This window comes from Montipora capricornis, chromosome 6 (genome assembly GCF_036669925.1).
Source record: "Montipora capricornis isolate CH-2021 chromosome 6, ASM3666992v2, whole genome shotgun sequence".
Lineage (NCBI taxonomy): Eukaryota > Metazoa > Cnidaria > Anthozoa > Scleractinia > Acroporidae > Montipora > Montipora capricornis.
In genome coordinates, this window is record NC_090888.1 from 1327949 (window position 1) to 1352948 (window position 25000).

A 25000-nucleotide genomic window follows, 5' to 3' on the forward strand; every position below is an offset into this window, starting at 1 on the left:
TAAGAACCAAAGTAAGGCTGCTGGTGACCCCGTTTTAATACAAACCTTTGTGCTGTTGTAATGTTAATATGGACTAACTACAACAAAATTTACATTACAATTTGATCGGCAGCCTCACAGCCATTCATAGGCTAGGTCGCTGAGCAAACAACTGTAAAAGGGCCTATTCATGAGTTAATTTCCCGCAATAAATTGTTCAAACTTAACAGGATTTAAAGAGCACCTTGGCATAAGAAAAATTCCAGACTTTATTAATTCAAATGCCTCTTCATTTTTGAGCACAACTCTTTGCACAACCGTGCAGTCCTGTTTAATATTCTGTCAATACAATTTCATAAAATGATCAAACAATGAAAAGAGGGCACTAAGGCTGTTTTAAAAAACAACCTTTCACATAGTACTTTCCAACTTTCTCATGTGTGCTTAAGTTCCCAAGAACTAACAAATCCCAAAATCTATGTAAGAAAAGTGAATCAAAAAGCTGATCTGCTTCTTACCTGACATTTCTTTGTAACACATCTTATAGGAACTGAAAAAGGACCTGTTTGAGCAAGGAAGTCAATGTGGCCTTCCAGGTCCTCATTTAACTAGAAAAGAAGGCCAATTGAAACTACAGTGAGCCATCATGCTGTTTAAATTAAACACAACTGACACTAAGTAAGCTCATGACTTGGACATGCAATAATTATTGCAACCTCCTCAATTTTCATGAATTAACTTACCATGGGTTTAAAAGTAACAGCAAAATCGCAAGTTAGACCAGCTGACATGACTCCTGGAGGATCAAAGCTAGTTTAACAAAGAGGAGAGGGACAAAGTCACAAAATTGTTACATATTAACAAGTCTCAAAATTGTCATTTATACCATATGTTAGAGATTTACTTACAACACTTCTACAAAATCCTTGAGAATGTGTGACATTCCAATGTATTTACAGTAGTTCTGAGTATATGAGATGTTTGTCAAGAGAATTTTCTTTTTGTAAGATTTCCCAACATCAAAGTCCTTGGAATAAAACAGTACATAATTACTTATAATATCTGTAATCTCAGTTTTTTGCAAAGACTCAGTAGCTTGAGACTTCAATGTGGAAAAAGGAGTTAAAACACAATAATTTATTTTGTAAACATACCTTGAAAATGATGACCTCAGGTTTGCTATAGAAAGCACATCCCTGTTGTTAGAGCAAAACCAATGTTAGTCCCAGTGTAGTCCTTTAATTAAAAGACCACGACTTCGCACAGAAGTAATCATAGAAGATTGCAGCTCATGAATGGTCAATACTAGATAAATGCTGTTACAAAATTTGAGCCCACCTAGCCGATCTTCCCACATTTTCTCTGACCATTCACAGTTTAAATCATTACTTCATATAAAAATTATTATGGTTTGCCCTTTTGTTTTAGATTCACTTGATTCCAAAGTAAAACACAAATGCCAGTTGAAAGTTACATGTATGACTGTCCCAGTAAAACAACCTCAGTCTAGGTATATTAAATATTAAGAAGAACAAGTGACCTTAAATTCTCTCCCTGCAGCAATTTGTTTCTGAACAATGCCATCTCTTTGCTTCATCAGAGCTCTTTCCATCATTTCCTGACACAGAGAAATTAATGTTGGTGATTGCATAAAACCAATAGGTGGTACTAAAATAAGTGAAAAGGTCCAAACTCTCTTAGAGTTTGATCAAGAAAACAATTAAAAAACAAACCTGCTCCATTTTACTTGGAATATAAGTTGCAAATTTGAACCTGTGTTCTGCTTTCTCAGATTCCTGCCAAGATAGCAAAATAATGTAAACGTAAATGCAAAATATGGTCAATTCAACCAAACAAGTTATGTTATCCAAATCCCTTTTTCCATGCTTCGAGGGCCACATGGCCTACATGTGAAGCTTCAGAGCTATACATGGCTAAGTTCAATATTACTGAAGTGGAAAATACAAAATACTACCACTGACTAAGATTTTTTCCTTACTTAATATCTTGGTTGGGAGGCGCGGTGTGCTCGACTCCGGATCGAGTGGTCCGGGTTCGGGTCCTGGCCGGGGACATTGTGTTGTGTTCTTGGGCAAGACACTTTACTCTCACGGTGCCTCTCTCCACCTAGGTGTATAAATGGGTACCGGCGAATCTAATGCTGGGGGTAACCCTGCGATGAACTAGCATCCCATCCAGGGGAAAGTAGAAATACTCCTAGTCGCTTCATGCTACAGAAACCGGAGATAAGCGCCGGCCTGAAGGGCCTTCCAGGCTCGTAGCAGACTTAACCTAATATCTTGGTAGTCAACCCAATGACACCTCAAATTCCCTGCAGCTGTAGGACCCCCCAGTTGATGAGCAAAATCATCTGGCATTAGACGCAGTAAAATCTGTTAAGTCTCACTCCCAAGGGTCAATGGGTTGAATCTACAGGAAATACACACCTTAAAATTTAATAGGATGTAATATGTTGAATTTAGGCCTTTGATTGGTCAATTTTACTGTGAATGGTGTGTCTTAGACATCTTAATTATGGTGCCAAACATTTAATAAACAAACCTTATGAACCCCCTCCTCCCATAGACCTCTGAACTCTGGCTGAGCTAAGTCTTCTCCTTCAGCATCCGAGTCCCTGAAAAAAAATGGACAAACATACAACAAACAAAATTAAAAAGTATTACCACACCTACTGATGACTGACAGAAAAAGCAAGACTGCATACTCAAGTGACAAGACAGGGTACGTTTACACGATGTTGGCCAAGTGAGTGTGAGTGCCCTCGTACACCCATTCCAACACTGGTTTACAATTATTAACTATCACTCCTCTTGTGTAGACCTATTGTCTACTACTAGGACAAATGTTCAAATCTAATATTATAGACCTCTTTCATAATGGCAGCCAAACAAAATATTCTTTTGTTTTAATGCTAATGAGCCTTTTGAGCCTCGCTACTACGAGCAAATTTCAAAAGAATATTTGTGTCAAAATGAGGGCAGTAGGTCTAATTTATTTAACATAAAGACAAAAGAATGTAAAAGTGGTCACCATTTGTGGAAGTGGTCTATAATGGGGAATAGAGGCAGCACATTAAAGTACACAGTGATTACAGGCCTCAGTTGTTCAATCAATGGATAGCCTATCAGCCGGATAAATCACTACCCAGTGGATAGGTTATCTATAGCGAAACCAATCGTGCTATCCAATGGGATTTAGTGATTTATCCGGTGGATAGCATCTCGTCACCAGTCCCCAGGTCCCCGTTACTTTTGAAGGAAAGGTTTTGATGACGATGTATGACAGGGTTTGGGACCTCTTTCCCTTTGCTTGTAAACCCCCTGTTTGTGTTGTACCTTGCTGAACACTCAACAGATGCATTTTCCTTTGCATTTATTTATTGAAATGTCCTTCATAAATAGTCGCAAATGGTATTTGCAAGACCCTAGATTTCAAGAGTTACTGGCACTTTGGCACTCAAAACATTCTTTCTGTGCGGACACCTTCAGAATCTCACGCTACACCCCTGGATATCATTGCATAGCCAAGTGGTTAGTGTGCAGACCTGAAATCAGGTCCAGGCTGTCAAATCAAGCCCTCATCTGACCACTTTAATACTGGGGTTTCCCTGCTGGGTAGTCTTTTCTTAAAATACTCAACTGCATCAGTACATTTATAGTCAATTAGTCTGCCTTTGCATAGAAGGGATCCTTACATCTTTTGTTTATTTGCATCAATATTATTTGTTGTGAAAAATCTCTCAATACAGCAATATTTTTATTGTTATTTATAATTAACTTACATGTATTAATACTTTATATAGTAAGCTGCTCAATCTCCCACAGAAGCTGTGTTATATGCCAGAGGTTTCAATAAAAGCTGGTTACTGGAAGTCTAATGCTGCCTATAGGGCCTCTTATGACAGTTTGTTTAGGTTAAGACTAGGATCTTGAGTTTGGGTTCAAGCTGCCATCAACACCGCCTATAGTATTCTATAGTATAGCTAGCCACTTATTGAAAAACCTACTGAAACCTCTGTATGCAGTCATCAGTCACCACAAAAGTACAAGCAGAAACAATAAACACAACTAACCCTTCCTTGGCCTCATCCCGGCTTGTTTCTCCAAAAGGAGAAAAATCATCGTCGTCATCATCTGAAGATACTGCACCAAGCTTGCCTGCCATGTGTTGGCCCTGTAAGGACAATAAAATTGATCAGAAATACCTCAAATTGACCCTTTGAAGACATCACAATCTTGAATTAGGTAATAAACTAATTATCATCCAGGGCCCAGTTGTTCGAAAGAGGATTAACTTAATCCAGGATTAGCGTAAACGTTTGTTTCGTGTTTTCAACTTTTTGGTGAAAGTTTCTTTTGCTTATTTTTGCTGTTCAAGATTGACTTCTTCTAATGTACAGTTTTGCCAAATATCAGCATTGAACAGCATTTGGGAGTAGATAAATTAACTCCTTGGTTAATTTTTAATCTGGGATTAGAGTTAATCAGTTTTTGAACAACCGGGCCCAGATGGTGTAAGGTGCAGATTGCAGGTTAGGGTAGCAGGTCATTGTTTTACCATAACTAAAACAATCCAAACCTTTGCATAAATGCTCACTTTAAATAGGCTTAAACATTCATTATCTAAAGAATACTGTTTAAGCCTAATGTTAGCATTGTCTCAGGTTTGGGTTGTTTCAGCAGTGGTGAACTAATGACCTGCAACCCTAACCTAAAAACCTGCAGTTTACACCCTCCATATTTATTATCAAATTCATATAAATGTACATGTACTTGTAATTATTTATTCTCTGATTATAAGGAGCTTAATATTAGGCTGTCTTCCTCTTTTTATTCTTGGGTATTACTGACAGCAATTCCTTAAACATGAAAGTACGTACTGCATTGAATGACACAGAACTAATGAATATAAATGAGTCAGTGATGAAATGATCTATGAAATGGATCATATAGCTTCACTTGAATATAAATGAGTTATGTCTTACCCCAGTATCTTCAATATCAGCACTGTATTCTACAGAAGATGATCCGCTTGTGGATTTAAAAAACTTTGGTTTGGGACGTCTTCTGTTTATTCTCTACCAAGAATAAAATTAAAATTCTGCATTTAGTGTACATATTCTCCCATGATAAAACTGACAATGTTGGTAAAGGATTCACATGCACATGGATACATAATTTTGCACGAGACAGTGAGGTTAAAGAAATAGAAGTGCATGAGAACTGCTTGACGTGAAGCGGGAGCAATTTTACCTTTGCAGGTGCTACATAAACTCCCCAGCTTCCAACTTTGCAACCTTGGCTCAGTTTTTGAATCATGAAGCAATACACATTATTCTTCTCTCAAACCCCAGAATTAAACCAATGATGTTGCAGCTGGTCATTAATGAGCTCAGGGTGTTGAGTATGTTCACAGATTTTTTTGCAAACTGATTACATCATGTTCATGCTTGTATCAGAGACGTGTAAAAGTACCTTGACTCTTTCTCTCTGTTTGTCAGGCCACAAGTGAGGTTGTTGCTGGTATCGCTTTTTCATTTGTTTTTCCTCTTTCAATATGTTATCAACTATTTCAACCTGGAATATGGGAAGATAAGTTATGGTAAGTTATACACAAGCCACTGGGGCTCACACAGGAAGAGCCTATCCTAGTTCCTGTAGAATGAAGCAAATGAGAGTATTGCTGCAGCTACACTGTACTCCTCCCTAGATGGGATGCCAGTCCATCTCAAGATTACTTCCACTAGTACAGTACGTCGGTGGTACCCATTTATACACCTGGGTGAAGAGAGAGATAGTATGGAATTAAGTTTCTTGTCCAAGGAAACAATCGTGACCGTGGGATTGGGAATATGGTGTGCTTGCCACAGCATAACCCTGTACCACCACTAAAAACTGGAATAAAATGTTCCACATTTACTGCAAACACTGGCAGCAGAGGCTTGCATGATTGTGTTCCTAGTGAAAACTTAGAACCGATTCAGTTATGACAAAGATATGTTACATTGTTACTGTAATAATATTTAGGTATAAAATACTGTATAGAGCGGTTTTCAAATGAGTGTCGTAAAACCAAAACCATAGTAATTACTTTAACCAATCAAAAAGGACGGAGACAATCCAGTAAACCAATCAAAACTCGAAGTAATTACACGTAGCCGACACAAAAGGCGGGAAAATGTGCACGCGCGAGCCACAATAATTGGTTTTGGTTTCACTTCTGATTGGTTGAAAAAATGGCACGAGAACTTTGAACCAATCACTGAGTGAAGTAATCATAAACCAAAGTAATTTACTACTTACTTTCGACACTCGATTGAAAACCACTCTACTATGCAAAAAGGAAAAGGTATTCCACCTGGCGCTCTCGCTGTCTCCTTTCATATGCTCTACAAAAGTAAGCAAGAGTGTTAAAATTAATTGGTCAAAATTGAAGCTGTCCAAGAAAATTGACTATAATTGTTACTTAAGTGAAAATTTGTGTTTGTACAAATAAGATATTTACTCTTTGTCCTTCTCAAACTGTCTTATTCTCTTTCTCCGTGTCAGTTCCTCGTCAGGGTTTAATCCCTCTTCAAGAATCTCTTGTCTTTCCTGAAGTTCTTCTTCTTCCTCCTCAAGCCTCTTCTTCGCATCACAAGCTTGAAGTGCTCGTAGATTTTCCTGTGATAATAAACCACTGTTAATAAAATTAATACATGTATAAAGTTCAAAGCTTTCCAAAGGCAACTGTATAACCTTATTTGTTTCTATGTTCTTCTTCAGGCTTAGTATGGCTTGCATTCTGTCTTCCATGTATTCACGTGATCTCTCCTCCTCCTCTGCTTCCTTTTGACGAACTCTGCAAAGCAAACCATTGAGTTAGCAGTTGTAGACAACTATTAAAAAAGCCTCATGCAGCCAACAATAGGAAAAAATAATCAAAAAGTAGTTAATGATATTTGGTTGTATTGGTGTTGACAACTATCAAAAAGAGATGTAAGTCTACAAGTACCTAGTAACAATTCAATCTCTTAGCTCCGAAGTGTTCCCAGTGATATTAAAAATACCTGGACATTGTTTCTTTAAGAAACTTGGATGCTTGTTCCCTGTTTCGTTTAGCTGCAGCTATTGCTTGCCGGTGTTTGCGCTCCCTCTCCCTCAAAGCAGATACATGTTCTCTATAATAATATTATTTGAAAAACATTTAAAATTAAAATCAATGGCAAATACCGTAGACATGCAGGGCTGTCATTAGGGGCCATAACCCATAACACCTGTTACAGCTGAGCCCAGTCAATGTTACGGGTGATGGTTGCTGCAGAATGAATATTCACAGAGCAAAACAAATGGAAATTTATTTATGAACATTTACATTCTAAAACAAAATTCATAATTATAATGCTGCCCTGTGTTCTTGATTCTAAGACGTGTTTTTTGGTAAAAATCCAAACCTTTTCTGTAAAAAACCTTTGGACAACATCCCCAAATGATTGTTGTTGGATTCCGATGCCATTTTTAGCAACAAATCATTATCAATGCACCGTAGTTGCTATAAATGAGATTCCACTGACCATTTTTCACAGTTCTGTGATGCATGACCATTTCCACTTGGGTAGTTTATCTTTCTTCGTTGTGGAAGTTTGCCCTGTTTTATTTTCATTACTTTTTGATTGAGAAAATAAAAAAAAATTGCCCCTCAGAGTGCAGGAAAATGCATTTCTGAGGTCTAATTTTAAGAATTTTCTGGGGGAGCATGCCTCCAGACCCCCCCAAAGGGGCTTAGGCCCTTTTAAGCCTTCCTTTACATGGCCTTTGGCCATGTATTTACATATTACAGATGAAATCTTGAGCGTTACACCTTCAAAACTTAATGACAACCCTGGACATGGAAGATCTTAAGTCACTCAGTAATAAGTATGATTGAATAATGTTGTTTTTTAATAGAGATTTACAATGAGATGGTTATCCATCTAATGCTAGTATATAAATTTTAATAATTTAAATATACAGTCTGCCTAGGTATACTTCACACTACTTCTGAATTGTTCCTCAAAGCTTACTTTTCTCTTGCTCTTCTCCTTCTCTCTGATACAACGGTACTCATATTTTCTTTACGCAAACGCACAGCAGAAAGGTCTGCTTTTTGTTTTTCTGCATATTTCTCTTCTTTCTCAAGTTCTTTTCCAGGAAGTAGGAATTTTCCTTGTTCAACGGTAGCTTGAGCAAGAGCAAACCTAACAATAAAAAGTAAATAAATAAACTTAAATAAAGAGGAAAAAAACCAAACAAACAAAAGAAGAATAACAGACTAGAGCATAAATATGATAACTCAGAAGTTAGCATTACCGGTAAGCTACACACATGGTGGTTCACCAACAGTTTACTGACAAAAGAATTTAAGCTCAGCTAAGATTTGAAAGAAAATAACTGACTTCCTTTATTCCGAAAAATACTTTTTATCAGGAAACTAATCTTGTATTTTGAAGAATTAATTTCAGGTACACTAATAGAATACATGTTTTACATGTAACATGCGAAGTCAAGCTGGCTTGAAGTTGTAACACATAGACAAATGGACATTTTTTCTTTGGTCTTTGAAATATGCTCATTGAAATGAAGTCTATTTTATTCTCATTCAATGTGCAAAAAAGCTATTGGTAAATAGCCAACAACCAATTGACGTGTAACCGACAGTTCAAAGACCGACAGCTGATTGTCAGCTAACTGTCAGTCGACAATTTTCTTGAAAGTGTTCGCAGTTTGTCAGCAGACTGTCAACCAATACTCTGGCCAACTGTTGGTTGTTTGTCGGCCTATTGTCTACCGTGTGTTGGCCAACAGTTGGCCATTTGTTGGCCGAGTATCAGCTGACAGTCAGCTGACAGTTGATCAGGGAAGCTCTTGTTCAATTTTACCCTATTTTCAGTGACCTTCAGTCTGAGAAAGATCTATAGTCACAAAGGGAAAGTGGTTGCTCTTGGAGATATCACATCGACAATCATACTGAAAATAAGCAAAAGTGTTGGGACCATTGCAAAATTAAGGCACTTTGTGTCCATTTCAATTCTCCAGAAAATTATCGCTCTACGATTGAGCCGTATGTTTCCTTATGGTTTAACATTTAACATCCTCGGGCCAGGCCGCCAATTCTCTTTTGAACAAAATCTTAATCTCACAGCGCTTCGCCTAATGTACTTTTCTGACAGTAGAGCACATGCCTTTCCTTTATTAATTTTCTCAGTTCTGAAATCCTGCTCTTGAACTAAGTTACTTTAATTTACGTCCTCGAATATTTTAATGCACAATGTTACAAATCGATGCACCCCTCTATATATTTCTGAAAATTCTATTCATTCGCCCTAACCAGATCCATTCATATTATACCAGGCCCCAGATGCTATCCACCCGATAAATCAATATCCATTGAATAGCCCAAATGGTTTTGCTAATAATGACTTATCCACTGGATAGTGATTTATCCGGTGGATAGCCCTATCCATAGTTTGAACAGCTGGGGCCAGATCTTCAACCGCACGTTAGTTTTACTGTACATCCAGAGATCCAGACTCAGTTGACAACTGCTCTCCTTTTCTGGAGCTTGTGCAAGAATTTGGAATAATTATGATTCCTCCCAAGCTACATCAGACTTACGTAAACCTTTTTGCAAACAAAAAATGCACAAACTACTCCAGCGACCTGAAGGTTTTGGAGACTGAGAGGTTTATGCCAGTATGAGCGCAGTTAACCTTTCTTTCCTTTCTGTATTACTAGATTCAGTTTAAATTGATTTACTTTATTTTGTTAAGCGCAAGTTCCAGTTTAAGCTCTGAGTCAATAACCACAATATGGTTGCTTACTCTGCTTCTTGAAGCCTGTGTAGGATTTCTCTTTGCACATCCTTTTCAGCATCTATTTCCGCACACAGTTTGGAGTGGAAAGCCTGCAATCTGTACAGTGATGCCCTATTTTCAATGAAAGTAAAGGAAAGTAGCAATCACAAATTGAGAAGAGGCATTCCCTTTAATACCAAAGGATAAGGAATCTATCACCAGGGTGAATATCAACCACTTGCAGGCAACATTTCTCCAATGAGGATAAAATTAATTGTGTATATGAGATTTTACTTGGTTTCCAAAAAGGTGGGTGAAACTAATACTTTGTTTATGATGGAGAAAAACAGAGGTTCAAGATGGCAGTGCAATAATAAAAGGGTGCGAGTCTTGGTTTACGCCTTGCAGTAAGTGTATCCACTGTATAAATAAATAGATGAGATCTTCTAATTTCTAACTCACATATTGCTCTGGGACTCTGCTTCTTCAATATCATTGCTGACCACATCTTTCTCTTTCTGCAGTTGCTCTATATGGTCTTGGCATTTCTTCAGCTCCTCTCTACAAAAAAGTAAAAAAATTGATATACAGTGTGGTCTATTAGAAATTTGATGTTGTCAACTTAACACTGTAGATTAAGAAAGCACCTGATGAAAATTGCCAGGTAAATAGGATCTTTTCTTTGAAAGTACTTTGAATTGTATGTTCATGCTTGAAGAAAATAAAACAACGATCTCCCAAGAAGCTTATTAAACTGGCAGAAGCTCAAGGGTTTTTACTCTCTCATTAAATAATTATAGTAAGACTGTTTTACAGCTCTGAATAAAAGCGAGGCTGGAGTTGACCTGGTTTTGATACAAACCTCACAGTCACTGCAACAACATGATTTACATAAGAAAAGCAATGAGGTTTGTATTGAAAGCAAGGTCAACTCCCGCCTTGCTTTCATTTAAAGGTCTGGTAACTAAACACAGAACTGTAAAATGGTCTATTGACTTGATTACATCTGGCAGTGGTGCACACTGTGCCACAGAATCATACAAAGACTGTATGTAGAGGCTGCCAGATCCCCTCAGCTCTAGAGATCTCCTCAAGTTGAGCCCTTTGCAATTCAGTCCTCAAGACTACAACGTAGTTGAAAGAGTTATTAGCATAGCCAGTTTTTTTCTTTGCTTGTTTAATATACATGAAATCATCTATGTACTAATATTATTTAATTATTTATACCTGAACTGAGAGACAAGGTAGTCTTTCTCCAGGACTTGTTCACTTAATTGGTCAAGGTGACGTCTTAAGGCCAGATGATGTAATTTTTCCTGAAATTTGATAAACAATAAAAATGATAATATACCAATAATATATATGTATGTTTACTAACAAATCCTTCACAGGTCTTGAAAAGATCTTCCAAAATATTTTCTTCAGAACATCTTAATTACAGATTTTTACAATACTTTTTACAATACTTTTTACTTATAATTTTAGGGAATGTCACAGTTAAATGGCAATTTGATTTAATTGATAGCATGGAAAACTGGCCAATTTGCTTGTTACCTGGTCCTTAAAGGAATATCCAAAGTAATGCTGCATGTTAACTAATGACCAAGAAAACTAACCTGTCTAGTTTGTTGTGCAATTGGATCAGATGTGTACTCATCCTCTTCTAAGCCACCATCCATACTTCTGCATTGTGGAATTAACAAGAAAATTGTTGGTAAATTCAATAACGAGAATAAGGATGAAGACCATGTTGGTAATGATACATTGGCAGCAAAAAAAGATTGTTTTGCACCTATCATGGTTTCAAGCTAGCAGAGGAGGAGGCAGCTTGTCCAAACGGCTATAAAGAGCTGGAACGGTATTCTGAGTTCCCGTGTTCAAATCTTGTTTAAACCCCATTTTCAAGTTTCAGCTGTCAACGGGTTTGGCTTAAGGGGTAAAAGGGTTAAGAGATATAAAGTTATTCCTCTAACACGAGACTCCAATGCAAGTTTACTCCAGTGTACAACTTTTAATTATTCAAGATCTTTAAGTATGATAAGCATTGCCAGCTTCCTGTACAGGAAACTGGATCAATATCTAAACAACCATGTCTTACCCAGTTAGTGACTCCTGGTCACTGAAGTAATTCTTATCAATGTCAGAAGAAGGATCACTCTCGTACTCAATTGGTCCTGGCACAAGAAGAAATGCAAATGTACTTGTTACATGCGTGCGACACAAGAAGGAAATTTCTAGGGTTGAAACCTTTTAATCGTTAACACCTATCTTTTCTTTAAATACTTAAACCAGCTTCCAAGTTGTATGCCAACCACCTCTATGATTTCAGCGTGCCGCAAAGATTTGGAAAATGGGAAGCAAAGATGCTTGAATAACTGACACCATTTCATTCTTGACAAGTCTGTGATAGAGTTAACATAGTGTTGACCCTATGAAGTCTTTCTATTAAACCCTATGAAGTTTTTTCATGGGAGTACCAAACTGTATTGACTAACCTTCATCTGAAAATTGCCAATGGTTTTGTTGAAATTTCTGAGCACTTTCTCCGGGATCTTGACATTTTACAACATTCTCAATAACTTGATCATTCGTGTCATCGATCCTTGTTTCCTCTAAAGCCTCGTTGTCTAAATCCACCTCAGCCATATTAACAAATTGACTTGTATTGTACACAAGAATGTCTAAGTACTAGGCAACTGTAAATTCCATCCAAATTAAAGCACGAATTTCTTTCCGGAAAAAACTCCCACCACATTTGGGAAATTAGGACGAAAACTATCCAAGTTCTAGTAAACGTGTTCTTTGAATCCAATGATAACAGAGCAGCGTGTTAGAAAGGTTTTCATGGGATATTGTAAAGTTCGCAGCTTCTTTCGGTTGTCTACCAATCTCGAGAACGACGAAACTCTTGAAAGTTTCCAGGTAGATTCCTCAGAAGTTAATAATACAGCATAGATAACACTACAGGTGGATCAAAGATGCTCTGCCTGTATAGAAGACACAAACAAACATAACAACAAAGCGGCCATGACAGCAACCAGCTGAGTTACCGCGGCTTGAATTGGCTAAGTAACCAAGCCTGACAAACAACATGGCGGATGGAATTGGGCTTATCAAATTGTAAATGTTAACACCATATAGATTTAGAACAAGAGGATGTTTGGGCAAAGAATGACTATTTTTAGAAGATATAATGAGTTCCTTCGAAATTCCTTCCATAATCGAAGAGATGTTCAAGCACAGGTAAGATTACCTGTGAACGTAACTTTATTATTTATCCCTTACGTATGCTCATTGCATAAGATCCTCGTCACCAAGTCTTGACTGACTCTTTCCCCCGGCGGGGGGGGTACTTGCATAAGAAAGGGCCGGGGATGCTCATTGTTTCACTTTGAGGTGCAAATTTAGGATTTTGGCCTCACTGAGAGTGTTCTGGGCAAAATGCTGTCATATGTAACCGTGAAGATACCCCCCCCCCCCCCCCCCCTCCCCCAGATGAGAAGAGCACGGACTTCTCAGTGTTGTGCTGCTAGCATGAAGGCGACCCAGCGTGATTACCTGGAAGCTTAAAGAGCCTCTCGTAAAATCAGACCGCAATACAGCAGCTTTTGGTCAATTTGTTGGGTGCTCGTGCTGTAACCTTCGCCAATGCACTAAGAACTCCATTTTAGCTTTCTTTGTCACTGAACTTCAAAAAGGAGGGGAATCCCCCTTATTTTTTAACTATTCTTTTTCCCAGTTGAGTTTGTTAAAACTTGGAGCTTTACTGCAAAACCAGTAGGTACAGTGTAATAATAATAATAATAATAATAACAATAATAATAATGGCTTTATTACAGTGTTTCCACTGAAAGGTGGCTCTTCATCTGTAAAATTTACAACAATATTAAAATAATAATGACCATAGTGATATTAATAATGTATAATATTAAAGACACTGCAGCAAAGGTAAATAATCAAGGATATAGACAAATCAAGAAGTCAAACATGCATTTGCCCTATTTATCAGATACTCGATCCTCACTTGAGTTTTAAAATCACTAAAAACTACAGAGTTCCTGGCAGCAGAGGGTAGTGAACTAAAAACATTGGAGGCACTGTCCTGGAAAGTACCTGCCTCGAGGGGTACTTTTAACGTCGTTTCTCTCGAAGACCTCAGTGTCCGTGTAGGATTGTGAATGTCTAGCTTAAGATAGGACGGCCAGTCATTACAATGCAAAGCTTTAAAAACAGTGTTAAGTAAATGATTCTCTCTGCGTTCCTTTATTGGCATCCATCCTAGTTTGATTAAATCCGGCATATGCACATAGCGCCCAAGAACGAAACCTGCAGGGGCTAACTGAAAATGTTGTAGGCACTTTAATAGATATCCCAGGATTGGATGACTAACAATAATTTTATCATTGTAGTCAGTTTTAGATAAAATCAGGCATTCTGTCAGTTGCTTTCGGACATGGAAGGGAGTTAAGTGCTTTAATTTTCTAATTAACGCCAATGTAGCGTAACAGCTAGAGATCTTCAAGTTAATCTCCTCCTTCCAGTTGAGGTGTTGATTGACTTGGGTCCTCAGCAGGCGAAAATTTGAAACACGCTCAAGCCTTTTACCGTTAACCGTGAGATCAAGTGAGGATGTCTCAAGTCCATGTGCCCTTGACATTTGAGCTGATGACAGCATCATCACCTTTGTTTTCTTTGAATTCAGAGCTAGGTTGCATTCTAAGGACCATCTGACTGCTTGTTTAGCCGTCTTGAATCACCAACTGGCCGACTTCAAGATCAGATGGCCTGAAATGAGTATACATCGTCGTGTTGTCCACATACTGATGACATACAACTTCAGATGGAAGGGCAGAAGATAGGTCATTCACGTAGAGGTTGAACAGAACGGGTCCTAGAATTGATCCCTGAGGAACCCTGTGAGTAGTACTGATTTGTGCTGATGAGCGGTCATCAACTTGCACAAACTGTTTTCGGTCCGTTAAATAACTTGCTATCCACTGCAGGGCGGACCTCTAGAAACCCATTTGGTGGAGCTTAGACAGGATTTTTTCAAAGGCAACAGTGTCGAAGGCCTTAGAGAAGTCTGCCATGACAGCCAGTGTAATTTCACCCCTTTTCGTGGCCTTTGTAATATCATCCCTTATCGCCAACATTGTGGTTGTAGTGGAGTGACACTTCCAATATGAACTGATGTTAGATTGTAAGATGGCATTCTCAGTGAGAAAATCGGTAATTTGGCAGAGAGCCAATTTCTCATAAATACAGGAGATGGGTCGGTAATCGTCATTTGTCCATGGCTCACCCATCTTAGGAATCTAACTAATGCACGCAGTTTTCCACGACGGGGGATATTCGTTTCAGTCTGTTAAGGCATGAGTTGATGATATGTGTAAGAGGAGAGGCCAGATACTTGGGCACCAATTTGACACACTTAGCCGGTATGTTATCTGGTCCAGTCGAGCAATCTGATCGCAGTCCCTTTATCTCTCTAAGCACTTCCTGATGAGTGACATGACGGAAACGGAAGGAGGAGTGTGAGTCATCTGAGAGACGATTGATCAACCGGTAGATGTCCTGGTTGAACATCGGAGACAAAGCAGTGACACGCTCAGCCGTTGAGGCAAAGTGCCTATTAAGATCGTCGAGATCAGCACGGAGCGGTAGCTGGCTTGGTTGGAGAATACGATCTACCGTCCTCCAAACCTCCTTCCGTCGCTTCGAGGAAAGTGCAGTGATCATAAACAACCGCTTGGCCTTTTTGATCACTTTTTTGAGCTTGTTTTGGGTGTGTCGAAACATGTCCCATGCGCCCTCCTTAGGAGGACGTTCGTGTGCCTCCAGATGTTGATTTCAGGTCTACTTGCAGAGAGAGCAAGGTCGGATCATTTAGCCAGGATGCAGGGGGTCGCGTCACCTTTGTTCTCTTCAGCAGCGCATGTCTGTCGAGACAGTCTGTAACGAGACGATTGAAAGTCGCGATCTTGTCATTAGGGTGGTTGAAAGCATACACAATTTCAAATGGCAGAACAGCAAAGTCATCAATAAAAGTTGTTTTGGAAAATCGTTTTTTGTTCCTGATGAACTTGTGTCTAGGTGTATAACGTGTAATCCGCGCATTCGTGCAAACAAGTTACATACGGGGCGTCATGGTTGCTTACCAGCGGACATGGAAGTACTTCAGTGTAAGTAATGTGTTTCGGCGTGTTAGTAATTATGTGATCAATCAAGGTTTTACTCGTCTTCGTTATTCGTGTTGCCTTAGTGACCATCTGCTTGAGATTGAGCGAGTCTAACAATTCATTGTAACGCTTCACCTTAGACATTTCAGGGGCGAACATGTCCAGGTTAATATCCCCAGCCAAGAGTAGCATACCGTCCCACGAGGCTACGTTGCAGTTAAATTTTACTTTCAGGTCAAATTTTTTTAAACTAGGTTATAATTTTTTTAACATAAATTATAGGTTAAATTTTTTTTAACCTAGGTTATAATTTTTTGAACCTAAATTATAGGTTAAATTTTTTTTAACCTAGGTTATAATTTTTTTAACCTAAATTTTGGGGTTAAAATTTTTTTAACCTAGGGTATATAATTTCTCTGGGTTTAGTGATTAGGGTTAAGCACTAATTTCAAATGGTTAGCTTTCAGGGTTAGGTTTGGGACACAACATACCAGTGATGTTCTATGGAATAGTCATGTATGAACGGTGACAGTTGTCAAAGGGGAATCAGCCATTTTAATTCTCAGAGGAGGGCAAATTTCTTGCTTTTTTTTTTTGTGTGTACTATTCTTTTTAGACCCCCCCAAAAAACCAGGCCCCTATTTTTTAAACTACACCCCATAAATAAAAGCCCTTTTTAGACAGTTGATAAATAACCTAGGTAAAAAAAAAATTACCTAGTTTAAATATTATGAACTAGGTGGAAAATTTTAACCTGGGTTTAAAAAAATTTGACCTGAAAAAAATTCCAAACTACAACAGCTACGTTTGTATTTAGCAGATCCTCAAAAGTCTGTATCCAGTCAGTGTAGCTGGGGTGAGTCTAATACACAGGTCACATTCCACAGGTCATTGACTAGAAGTCCCTGCTCTAGTGATGAACAACCAAGTCAAAAGTCCTAGACCTGAAACAACATTTTTGTAGAGTGATTAGGGCTATGAGACACTTAAGATGTTGTTTATTTGTCTCTTATCACAGTGACATGTACACTGAACTGTGACCCATGTTCTTCTGTCATGATAATTTAATGCACCAACCACAGCCTCATTGGCTGCGGATACCAACCCATTGATCCACTGGCTTAAGTAAATCCTTTTCAAGAAATGGTGTAAAAATCTGGAATAGTTTACCTCGTGAAATTCACCATCTATCCAAAAACAAATTTAAAATTAAAATTCACAATATCCTACCCCAAAGACTTTCATGTTGATTTATCTGTCTTAATAACAAAAATATATGTACTTTGGCTTTTCATATTTGCACTTTGATTTGATTTGATTTTAGATGATATTTTCTAATGTTAGTTGCCTGTATACTCTGTACACTAGTTATTTGTATACCTGTTCATTCTACAATGTATTGTTTGTAAAACGCAATTGAATACCATAGCTTTCTCTACTTGTTCTCTCTTTTATACACATGTAACCACTGCTCGCCTCGACTAGCTATTGCTAACTGAGAGCAGTGCAGATTGAAAATGTATCACATAGTGAAATTCTACAATAAATGGAATAAACTGGTACTTTCCTTGTTCTCTTATTTCTCTGTTTATTCCCAATGAAAACACTTCAAATGTGGTCCCTTATTTTCTGCCGGTTAATTGCCCCATGCATTTGAATTACAAAAATAGTGTTGTTTGTAAACTGATAATTTTTATCTTTCTAATATTACCTTGATCTAAATACAGTATATTTGAGGTTTACACTCATCTTACTGAGCTTAACTTAACTTAACCCAAGATCATGCTACGACAACATGAAAAGGGCTCTTGTGTAACCCCTTTTAGGTACTACATACAGTGCATGTGAGAAGGTGAATGAAGGAGGCTGGGGGAGGGGGGTTCTCCAAGTAAAAATTGGGTGGGGGTGTGCAGCCCACTTCCTGAAACCCTTACCCTATCTCAGACCAAAATCTGCGATTCTCCCTACCCTATTTCAGACCTGACCAAAATTTTGATACTCTATTTCAGACCTATTTCAGCTGTTACATGGTTGGCTTGATAATTTGAGAAGGGCTTTGTTGATAGTCTTAAAGGTTAATGATGAAGAAAAAGCTTCTTCTGGAAAACATACCCAATTCAAGATTTGAGTTAAAAAACCATACCCTATTTCAGACCAAAACGACTAAAAACCATACCCTTTGGGGCTGCACATTCCAATATAGCCCATGTAAGGGAGGACCTCCCCCACCCCCCACCCCGAGAAGAACGTCAATAGTGGTACAAAACTACAGTTTTTTTATGAATACCTTGTATATTTTTCTTATAATATTCAAAAGGTAAAACTTTTAACATCAAGCTGCTTTCAAAGAGGAGGTCTGAGAGATTCTTCAAGAACTTTGCAAGCTAGGTCTGAAGAGGGAACGTCAAAGAAGGTTATTGATAAAGCTTTTAAGAGATCATCCAGGCGGGGTCCTGTAACTTGGTTGTCACTAGCACTTACAGCTTTGGCTGGTGGAGGTTTGCTGTTCTATGTGCGGCATATTAAAGAGGAAAAGGAAAGAGGTGATGTAGAACATTATTTTGATAAATTCAGGTTGTCAAAAGACTAGTTGCAAATGGAAGTATCATTGTCGACTTAATTCAGAAAATTATTTTCTGAATTTTACCAGCCAGACTACTTGCCAGTAAAAGAGAAAAATAGGAGGCCAGGAGTTGAAAATTCTCCAAATTAGGGCTGGTATACAGTGCATACTTTGCAGATTTAACTCCTGCTTGTAAGGTTAGGGAGGGCTTAGAAGTAGAGACCCATAGTGCCATGAGCCTGCTTCCTCTTTAGAGGTTAATAGAGCACATCTCTTCAGTTTTACCATTTATTAACACATTTTCCTTTTGTTCACTTCCTCTCGGATATATTTGCATCTTAAATTCAGAGAAAGAAAAAGCAAAGAAAAGATCAATTGGAAAAGTAGCACTTGGAGGGCCATTCAGCCTAACAGATCAAAATGGAAAAGCTGTTACTGACAAGGATTTCCTTGGAAAGTGGATCTTACTGTATTTTGGATTCACTCACTGTCCCGATATTTGTCCAGATGAGTTAGAAAAGATGGCAAAAGCAATTGACATTGTTGGTAGGTAAAGTTAATTGTCATTATGATAGTAAGTGTATTTTATAACGAAGTCCTGTCTAATTCTAGTATTAGTTAGGGTGCGTTTTTTGTCTGAAAACGGATTTTGCGATTTTTTGGCGAACTCCAAAAACGGATCATAAATTTAAAGTATCCGCACTTGAGGAGGATAGTTAGGATCAAATCTAAATCCAGGTTTTCGAGATTCACCACTTCAGCATTTTTTGGGAAAGGATTTCAAAAAAAGTATTTTTGAAGAGTGGTTTTCCATGCAAAAATGATACACAGCAGCTCCGTACATGACAAATTTCAGACCAGAATTACCCTAAAAGTTTCTCGACAGCAATAATATTGTTAGCACCTTTCCTTAGACAGCTAAAAAAGTAAACTGCAAAAATAACCTGTGTAATTGATTTCTACCTTAGCATGCATGTTTTTCGTCATTTCTTTTTATAGATCGCTAAGGTATTTTTTTTCTGGAGGCATTTTCATTGAAGAGTTTCTCTTAAAAACAAGCCAGTCAACCACTACTATTCTTTCTTGAAATTGGGTGTTTGAATTGGCATGGCAAATAATCCTTTTTCCGATTTTACATTTTTTTATGCTGAATGAACTCGTGACATTATTACAAGGTGGAATTTTCTTTGCCAAAATGCCATCTCCAAAATATTGTCAACACTGACAATATCTCACACCTCTTATTGACCTCCTCATTACTGATACTAGCATTAAATCACTTTTTTTGGTCATAACCACTTAATAGTCCTTCTAAGAATACAGCCCTATCTTGCGCCAAAAATACTTTGTGCTTTTTACCTTGTTGCAGATCAAAACAAAGAGAAGCTGGGTACTGAGCTCCAGCCTCTCTTTATTACAGTTGATCCATCAAGGGATGATGTTGAAGCTGTGAGGGCGTATGTTAAAGGTAATTGAACCCACAACCTTTGGGTTAGATCACTGCTGCTCTACTGACTGAGCTACAAAGTCAGACGGGAGCAGGCCGTTTTTGCAAACGTTAGTCGTGTCGCACTTATATATCAACAGACTTATAATAACTATTAGTCTTAACTATCTATAGTCTCCTGTCAAACTCTGCATACCTCAAGTTCAAAGGAGCCTTTTACTCTGTAGCCCACCTTTCAGTTATTAATGTGAGCAAATCTCACCACCTATTCTTAGCTTCAATAACTTTCTTTCTTTTCTTTTAGAATTTCACCCCCGTCTACTTGGTCTCACAGGCACTGCTGAACAAATATATCAAGTTTGCAAGGCATATAGAGTGTACTATAGTGCTGGGCCAGCAGATGAAGATAATGATTACATTGTAAGTCTTGAGTGCCTAGGTCCATCTTTAATAATATAGTCTTAAAGGTTAATGATGAAGAAAAAGCTTCTTCTGGAAAACATACCCAATTCAAGATTTGAGTTAAAAAACCATACCCCATTTGAGACCAAAACGAATAAAAAACCATACCCTTTGGGGCTGCACATTCCAATGTAGCCCATATAAGGGAGTACCACCCCCACCCCCCACCCCGAGAAGAACGTCAGTAGCGACCTTTCTCTCATTTTTGTTCCATTATTTTTCTGCCCCAAATAGCCCCTAGTGTCTGCAATGACTTGAGGTAAAGACTTGCCTTTACCTCTTTTGATACGACTTGTACGTGTAAAACTCAATGAAAGTAAGTTTACATGTATAGCTGGCATGCTGTTTACTGCTCAAAATGTGGTGACAATTTGACAAAACAATGCAAGCATGCAAAAGATTCACAGTGACTGCAGCTAACCCCTTGACACCCAAACCGGCCAGACTTAGTATTTTATCGATCTGTCTAACGCCAGACCATTATTTTTACTCGCCAATGGGGAACCCCCAGGAGTCAATGGGTTAATGATGCAGCCCTACAATAATTATTTTTAAAAAGACAACCAGACTTTTGAATTATTTTAAGGAACGTCAAGTTCAATGTGTCAAACATCATCACCACCCATAGTGAGTATATATATCTCATTAGATGTTTTGGTGGGTAGTATCACTGAGTATTTTTATGAGTTGTGCTGTATTCTGACGAGCCCACTACGGCGAGTCAAAATACAAACAACAAGTACAAATACTCAGTGATAGTTGTACTTGTTTCATGCGTTTTTTGTACCATAACTACTACAGTTGGATAATAAAACAGTAAATTTTTCAAAGCAACGTCAATACTCTTACTACTATTTCGAAACTTAATACCGGCATGTTTCCTAGATGGCTAATGATAACAAGTCAGTTAAACCTGTCACTTGGTTTAACCAGTATGTTAACACATTGACTCCTGGGGGTTCCCCATTGAAGAGTAAGATCATCTGGCATTAGACAGAGTGAAATACTAAGTATGGCCGGTTTAGGCCAGTTTAGGGTTGAAAGGGATAATTATTAATTAAACACAACAATCTTTTTTTAATTTCTCGAGGCTTCAGATATGAAGTGCTTCGCTATACAGCCTTCAGTGGAAAACTATAGAGTCCATGCAATTTGGTTCTCTCCTTGACCTCCACAGATCAAAGACAGACAGTGTTATATCAAAGAAACCTGAACCTGGACTTAAAAAAAAAACATTAATAATTCATGAACCTAACAGCCTATCAAAACACCAATAAAAACGTCACGTGTATGAGCTTTATATCCTGATAAAATACTCCTCGTTAGTATTCTTTATATAAAGAATACTAATAAGGCATAGCTTGTTTTTCTTGTATGCTAATATTCACCTCTCACAATTTGAACCATTGTTTTGAGTCCAGAGGGACACGCTCTTTGTGGAATGTTTTTTAAGCCGTTCAAAAAACTCGCAGCACATGTTTTATCGCCTCGTGTTTTTAAACCCCAATAAAACACTGCTGCTCGTTTTTTAAACATTCCATAACAAATTATGTGATTTGTACCAGTATGTGAACATGTGAAGTTATGGTTTTCCCTTTTTTTTTAACAGGTTGATCATACTATCATTCAATATCTTGTGAATCCTTCTGGTGAATTTGTGGAGTATTTTGGACAGAATAAAACAGCAGAAGACATTGCTGCTGGGATTACAAGAAACATGATTTCTCACAAACTTAACCAGAAAAAATAAAGTGACTTGAGATGCAAACATGTAGAGTCACTGAATAAACTCAGCAAAATTATGTCAGCACAAACAAAATTACATGTAATAAATTAGAACGAGATTAACCTTTCACCAAAACAGGAAAAATTTAAAGCTGTTGAGCATAATAATTATTATTTACATCAGATGGGTCTGCTTGTGTAACGTTAAAATCATAAGAACTGACAATCATTTCTCGTATTCCTTTCCTGTCACAAAAATAATTATAATCAGCGGACATAATGCACATGGCTGGCCGTAAGAATATCACAACATTACATCTCATTTACAGCCAACCTCTTATTATAACAATAACATTTTAGGAAGACACAATCTTAATTTAATAAGTATTTATGGTCAGAGCTGTGAGTCACCAACAGTCACATCAGAGAACACTGCACTACCAGGAAAATGAGAGTTTAACATTTCAGTGTTTTAACTTGAATGTTGGAAAAACTGCTAAATTTTACTTTCCATGCCTCCCTCATTATCTTGTGTAAGCAGTATATAAAAGTAATATTAAATAAACAAATGGAATTGAGGATGATTAATTCCATCATTCTCTTTGCCACCTTGAACAGCCTCTATTTCTACCTCAGCTGGCCAACGTTATAGTTGACAAGAGTCCATCTCACCAGTGATGACAGCTTGTAACAACATAAATGGGATCTGACAATGATTAAGCATAAAGAATGGCCACGGATCACTAAGATCAAATACTGCTTCTTTACCACCCAACAAAATGCCCACAAATTCACTGATACTTTGCTGAAGTAAAGCAAATTTGCCAATTTCATTGTAAAGCCAGTAAACAGGCAATGAAGGGACTTGTGGCTCTACGTACTCAGATAACTGGAACTCTATTTCCATGGCTCCTCGAATGGCCCGTTCCAAATTTGCATGCATGTGATAAGACACAATGCTAGAGTGAAGGCGCGGATTGCATTCTATGCAATAAATCTTCCCAGATTTTTCATCCTCCATGAAGTCAAAACAGATACACCCTGTAATTTTCTTTGCTTTGCAGAACTTTTCAACCCACATTTTTATCTTAGGATGGTTGAAAACATCATAACTGATTTGCACAGGAGAACATGGGCATACATGGAAAGCCTGGAGATTGCCATCAACTACAATGGCATTGGCAGCAAATTCTTTTCCGTTTATAAACTGATGGATCATGTAAGGGTTGTTCTTTTTAAACAATGCTTCATATGGGACTATATACTTCTCAAACTCTTTAGTGTCACTGGGAATTCGAGTGAAATTTAATCGGTCCAGAGATCCGTCCAGCAAAGGTTTAAGGAAGTAATGCGAATTCAGGAATAAGCCTGTTTGAACCAATTCATAGACTTCAGTTGAATTTTCCACTTTTTTGAAGTAAGGCACATCCAGATTAAGCTTTTTGCATTCTTCCAAGAAAAGAAGCTTGTCATCGAGAGTAATAGTCAGTTTAGCATCGTTAAAAACGAGGCATGTCACTTAGCAAGACGTTGCTTGACAATTGTATCAGGAATTGCTGATTCATAATGACTGACTGGAATATACCAATCGATATTTTCCTTTTCTGCAACCTTTACGATTCCACTGATGTATGCTTCGTTGTTGTCAGCTGGATTTAAATTTGGCACAGTGTAGAACTTTGAAATTAAGCAAGACCATCTTGCTGCAGAACACCAAAAATCTTCTGCATCTGCCAGGACCACACGATGACCAGCTTTTGCTAAGGTTTTTGCAACATGCAATGCTTTGGTGTGAGCCACTCCTGATATCAAAACCTTTCTTCTGAGAGAGGTATCCAAACGTGAATCGTACTTGGAATTTCTGACAAACAACCAGACACAAAAAGTCACCATGAAACATAGGGGTGCTGTTGCAATCAACAAGGCAATGTACCCAGCTGCCTTAATTCGGTACCACTGCTTGGCAAAACTGTAAGAGGTTGATGGACTAGATGTTGTCTCAGATATTCGCATTGCCTCAAAAATTCGACTTTGGCACTCCTGAAAATAGCAATTCCAGATTACAACAGTCCTTTCCTAATTTTGGAGAAACTTCCCTAAATTATCACTCTATGCTCTACACTTTGCTTTGACAAAACACAGCTTTCGACAGTTGCGTCACGTGATTGTACCCGTTACGCTGGGCGGACCGCTGGGCGTATCAAGGGCAAAGGACGTCACAAGTGAAAAACGTCTGATTGGTCAATTCCTTACCATGTGACTTCAATAGATCAAATTTAACATGGCTCTCGGTATGGAGTGTATTTATAGAATGACCTACCTACACTGACCTACAATGATCTACAATGACCTACAATAATCTCAATGACCTACAATGACCTTCAATGAGCTACAATGCGTACTATTGTTATTGCGCATTTCAATAGAGCGAGTTTCAATTGAGTGTCGTAAAACCAAAACCAAAGTAATTACTTTGGCCAATCAGAAAGGACTGAGACAATCCGTTAAACCAATCAAAACTCGAAGTAATTACACGTAGCCGACACAAAGCGCGGGAAAATGTGCACGCGTGAGCCACGATTGGTTTTGGTTTCACTTCTGATTGGTTGAAAAAATGGCGCGAGAACTTTGAACCAATCACTGAGCGAAGTAATCATAAACCAAAGTAATTATCTAATTACTTTCGACACTCAATTGAAAACCGCTCTAACACCTGTTAAGATCTGCTTTTCCCCATATTCATACAACAGCGCAAAAATACCTTTGAATTAGTAGGCACCGTTAAATTACTTACAATCAAAGAGAAAGACAAT

At 38.0% G+C, this 25000-nt stretch overlaps 2 protein-coding genes and 1 pseudogene across 3 annotated transcripts in view; 1 reads left to right on the forward strand and 2 right to left on the reverse strand.

The window, feature by feature from the left end:
- Positions 1-12871, reverse strand: part of LOC138051166 (cilia- and flagella-associated protein 74-like) — a 35328-nt gene extending 22457 nt beyond the window's left edge. The window contains exons 1-21 of one of the 2 annotated variants that reach the window (XM_068897325.1): positions 12307-12871; positions 11910-11985; positions 11428-11494; positions 11039-11127; positions 10274-10372; positions 9839-9943; positions 8042-8215; positions 7049-7159; positions 6738-6840; positions 6505-6662; positions 6358-6388; positions 5475-5576; positions 4985-5077; positions 4073-4173; positions 2542-2614; positions 1713-1775; positions 1520-1597; positions 1134-1175; positions 888-1006; positions 723-789; positions 498-587 (exon numbers count right to left, since the gene is read on the reverse strand). In XM_068897325.1, the coding sequence (XP_068753426.1) occupies positions 498-587; positions 723-789; positions 888-1006; positions 1134-1175; positions 1520-1597; positions 1713-1775; positions 2542-2614; positions 4073-4173; positions 4985-5077; positions 5475-5576; positions 6358-6388; positions 6505-6662; positions 6738-6840; positions 7049-7159; positions 8042-8215; positions 9839-9943; positions 10274-10372; positions 11039-11127; positions 11428-11494; positions 11910-11985; positions 12307-12457 (1992 nt within the window). In that variant the 5' untranslated portion in view covers positions 12458-12871. The remainder of the gene's footprint in view (positions 1-497; positions 588-722; positions 790-887; positions 1007-1133; positions 1176-1519; positions 1598-1712; positions 1776-2541; positions 2615-4072; positions 4174-4984; positions 5078-5474; positions 5577-6357; positions 6389-6504; positions 6663-6737; positions 6841-7048; positions 7160-8041; positions 8216-9838; positions 9944-10273; positions 10373-11038; positions 11128-11427; positions 11495-11909; positions 11986-12306) is intronic. The other variant, XM_068897324.1, reaches the window with a different exon arrangement.
- A 2-nt stretch (positions 12872-12873) lies between these two features.
- On the forward strand, positions 12874-22807 carry LOC138051170 (protein SCO1 homolog, mitochondrial-like). Its single transcript, XM_068897330.1, has 6 exons — positions 12874-13054; positions 18308-18533; positions 18902-19099; positions 19923-20021; positions 20305-20420; positions 22072-22807. The coding sequence occupies exons 1-6, from the start codon at positions 12968-12970 to the stop codon at positions 22210-22212; spliced, it is 867 nt and encodes a 288-aa protein (XP_068753431.1). The 5' UTR covers positions 12874-12967; the 3' UTR covers positions 22213-22807.
- Positions 22805-24308, reverse strand: LOC138051169 (uncharacterized; annotated as a pseudogene).
- Positions 24309-25000: the final 692 nt, after the last annotated feature.

Coding starts and splice junctions, on each gene's coding strand:
- LOC138051170 (XM_068897330.1), top strand. CDS start 12,968: ATGTTTGGGCAAAGAATGACTATTTTTAGAAGATATAATGAGTTCCTT. Junction 19,100..19,922: donor AAAAGCAATTGACATTGTTG/GTAGGTAAAGTT, acceptor ACCTTGTTGCAG/ATCAAAACAAAGAGAAGCTG. Junction 20,022..20,304: donor TGTGAGGGCGTATGTTAAAG/GTAATTGAACCC, acceptor CTTTTCTTTTAG/AATTTCACCCCCGTCTACTT.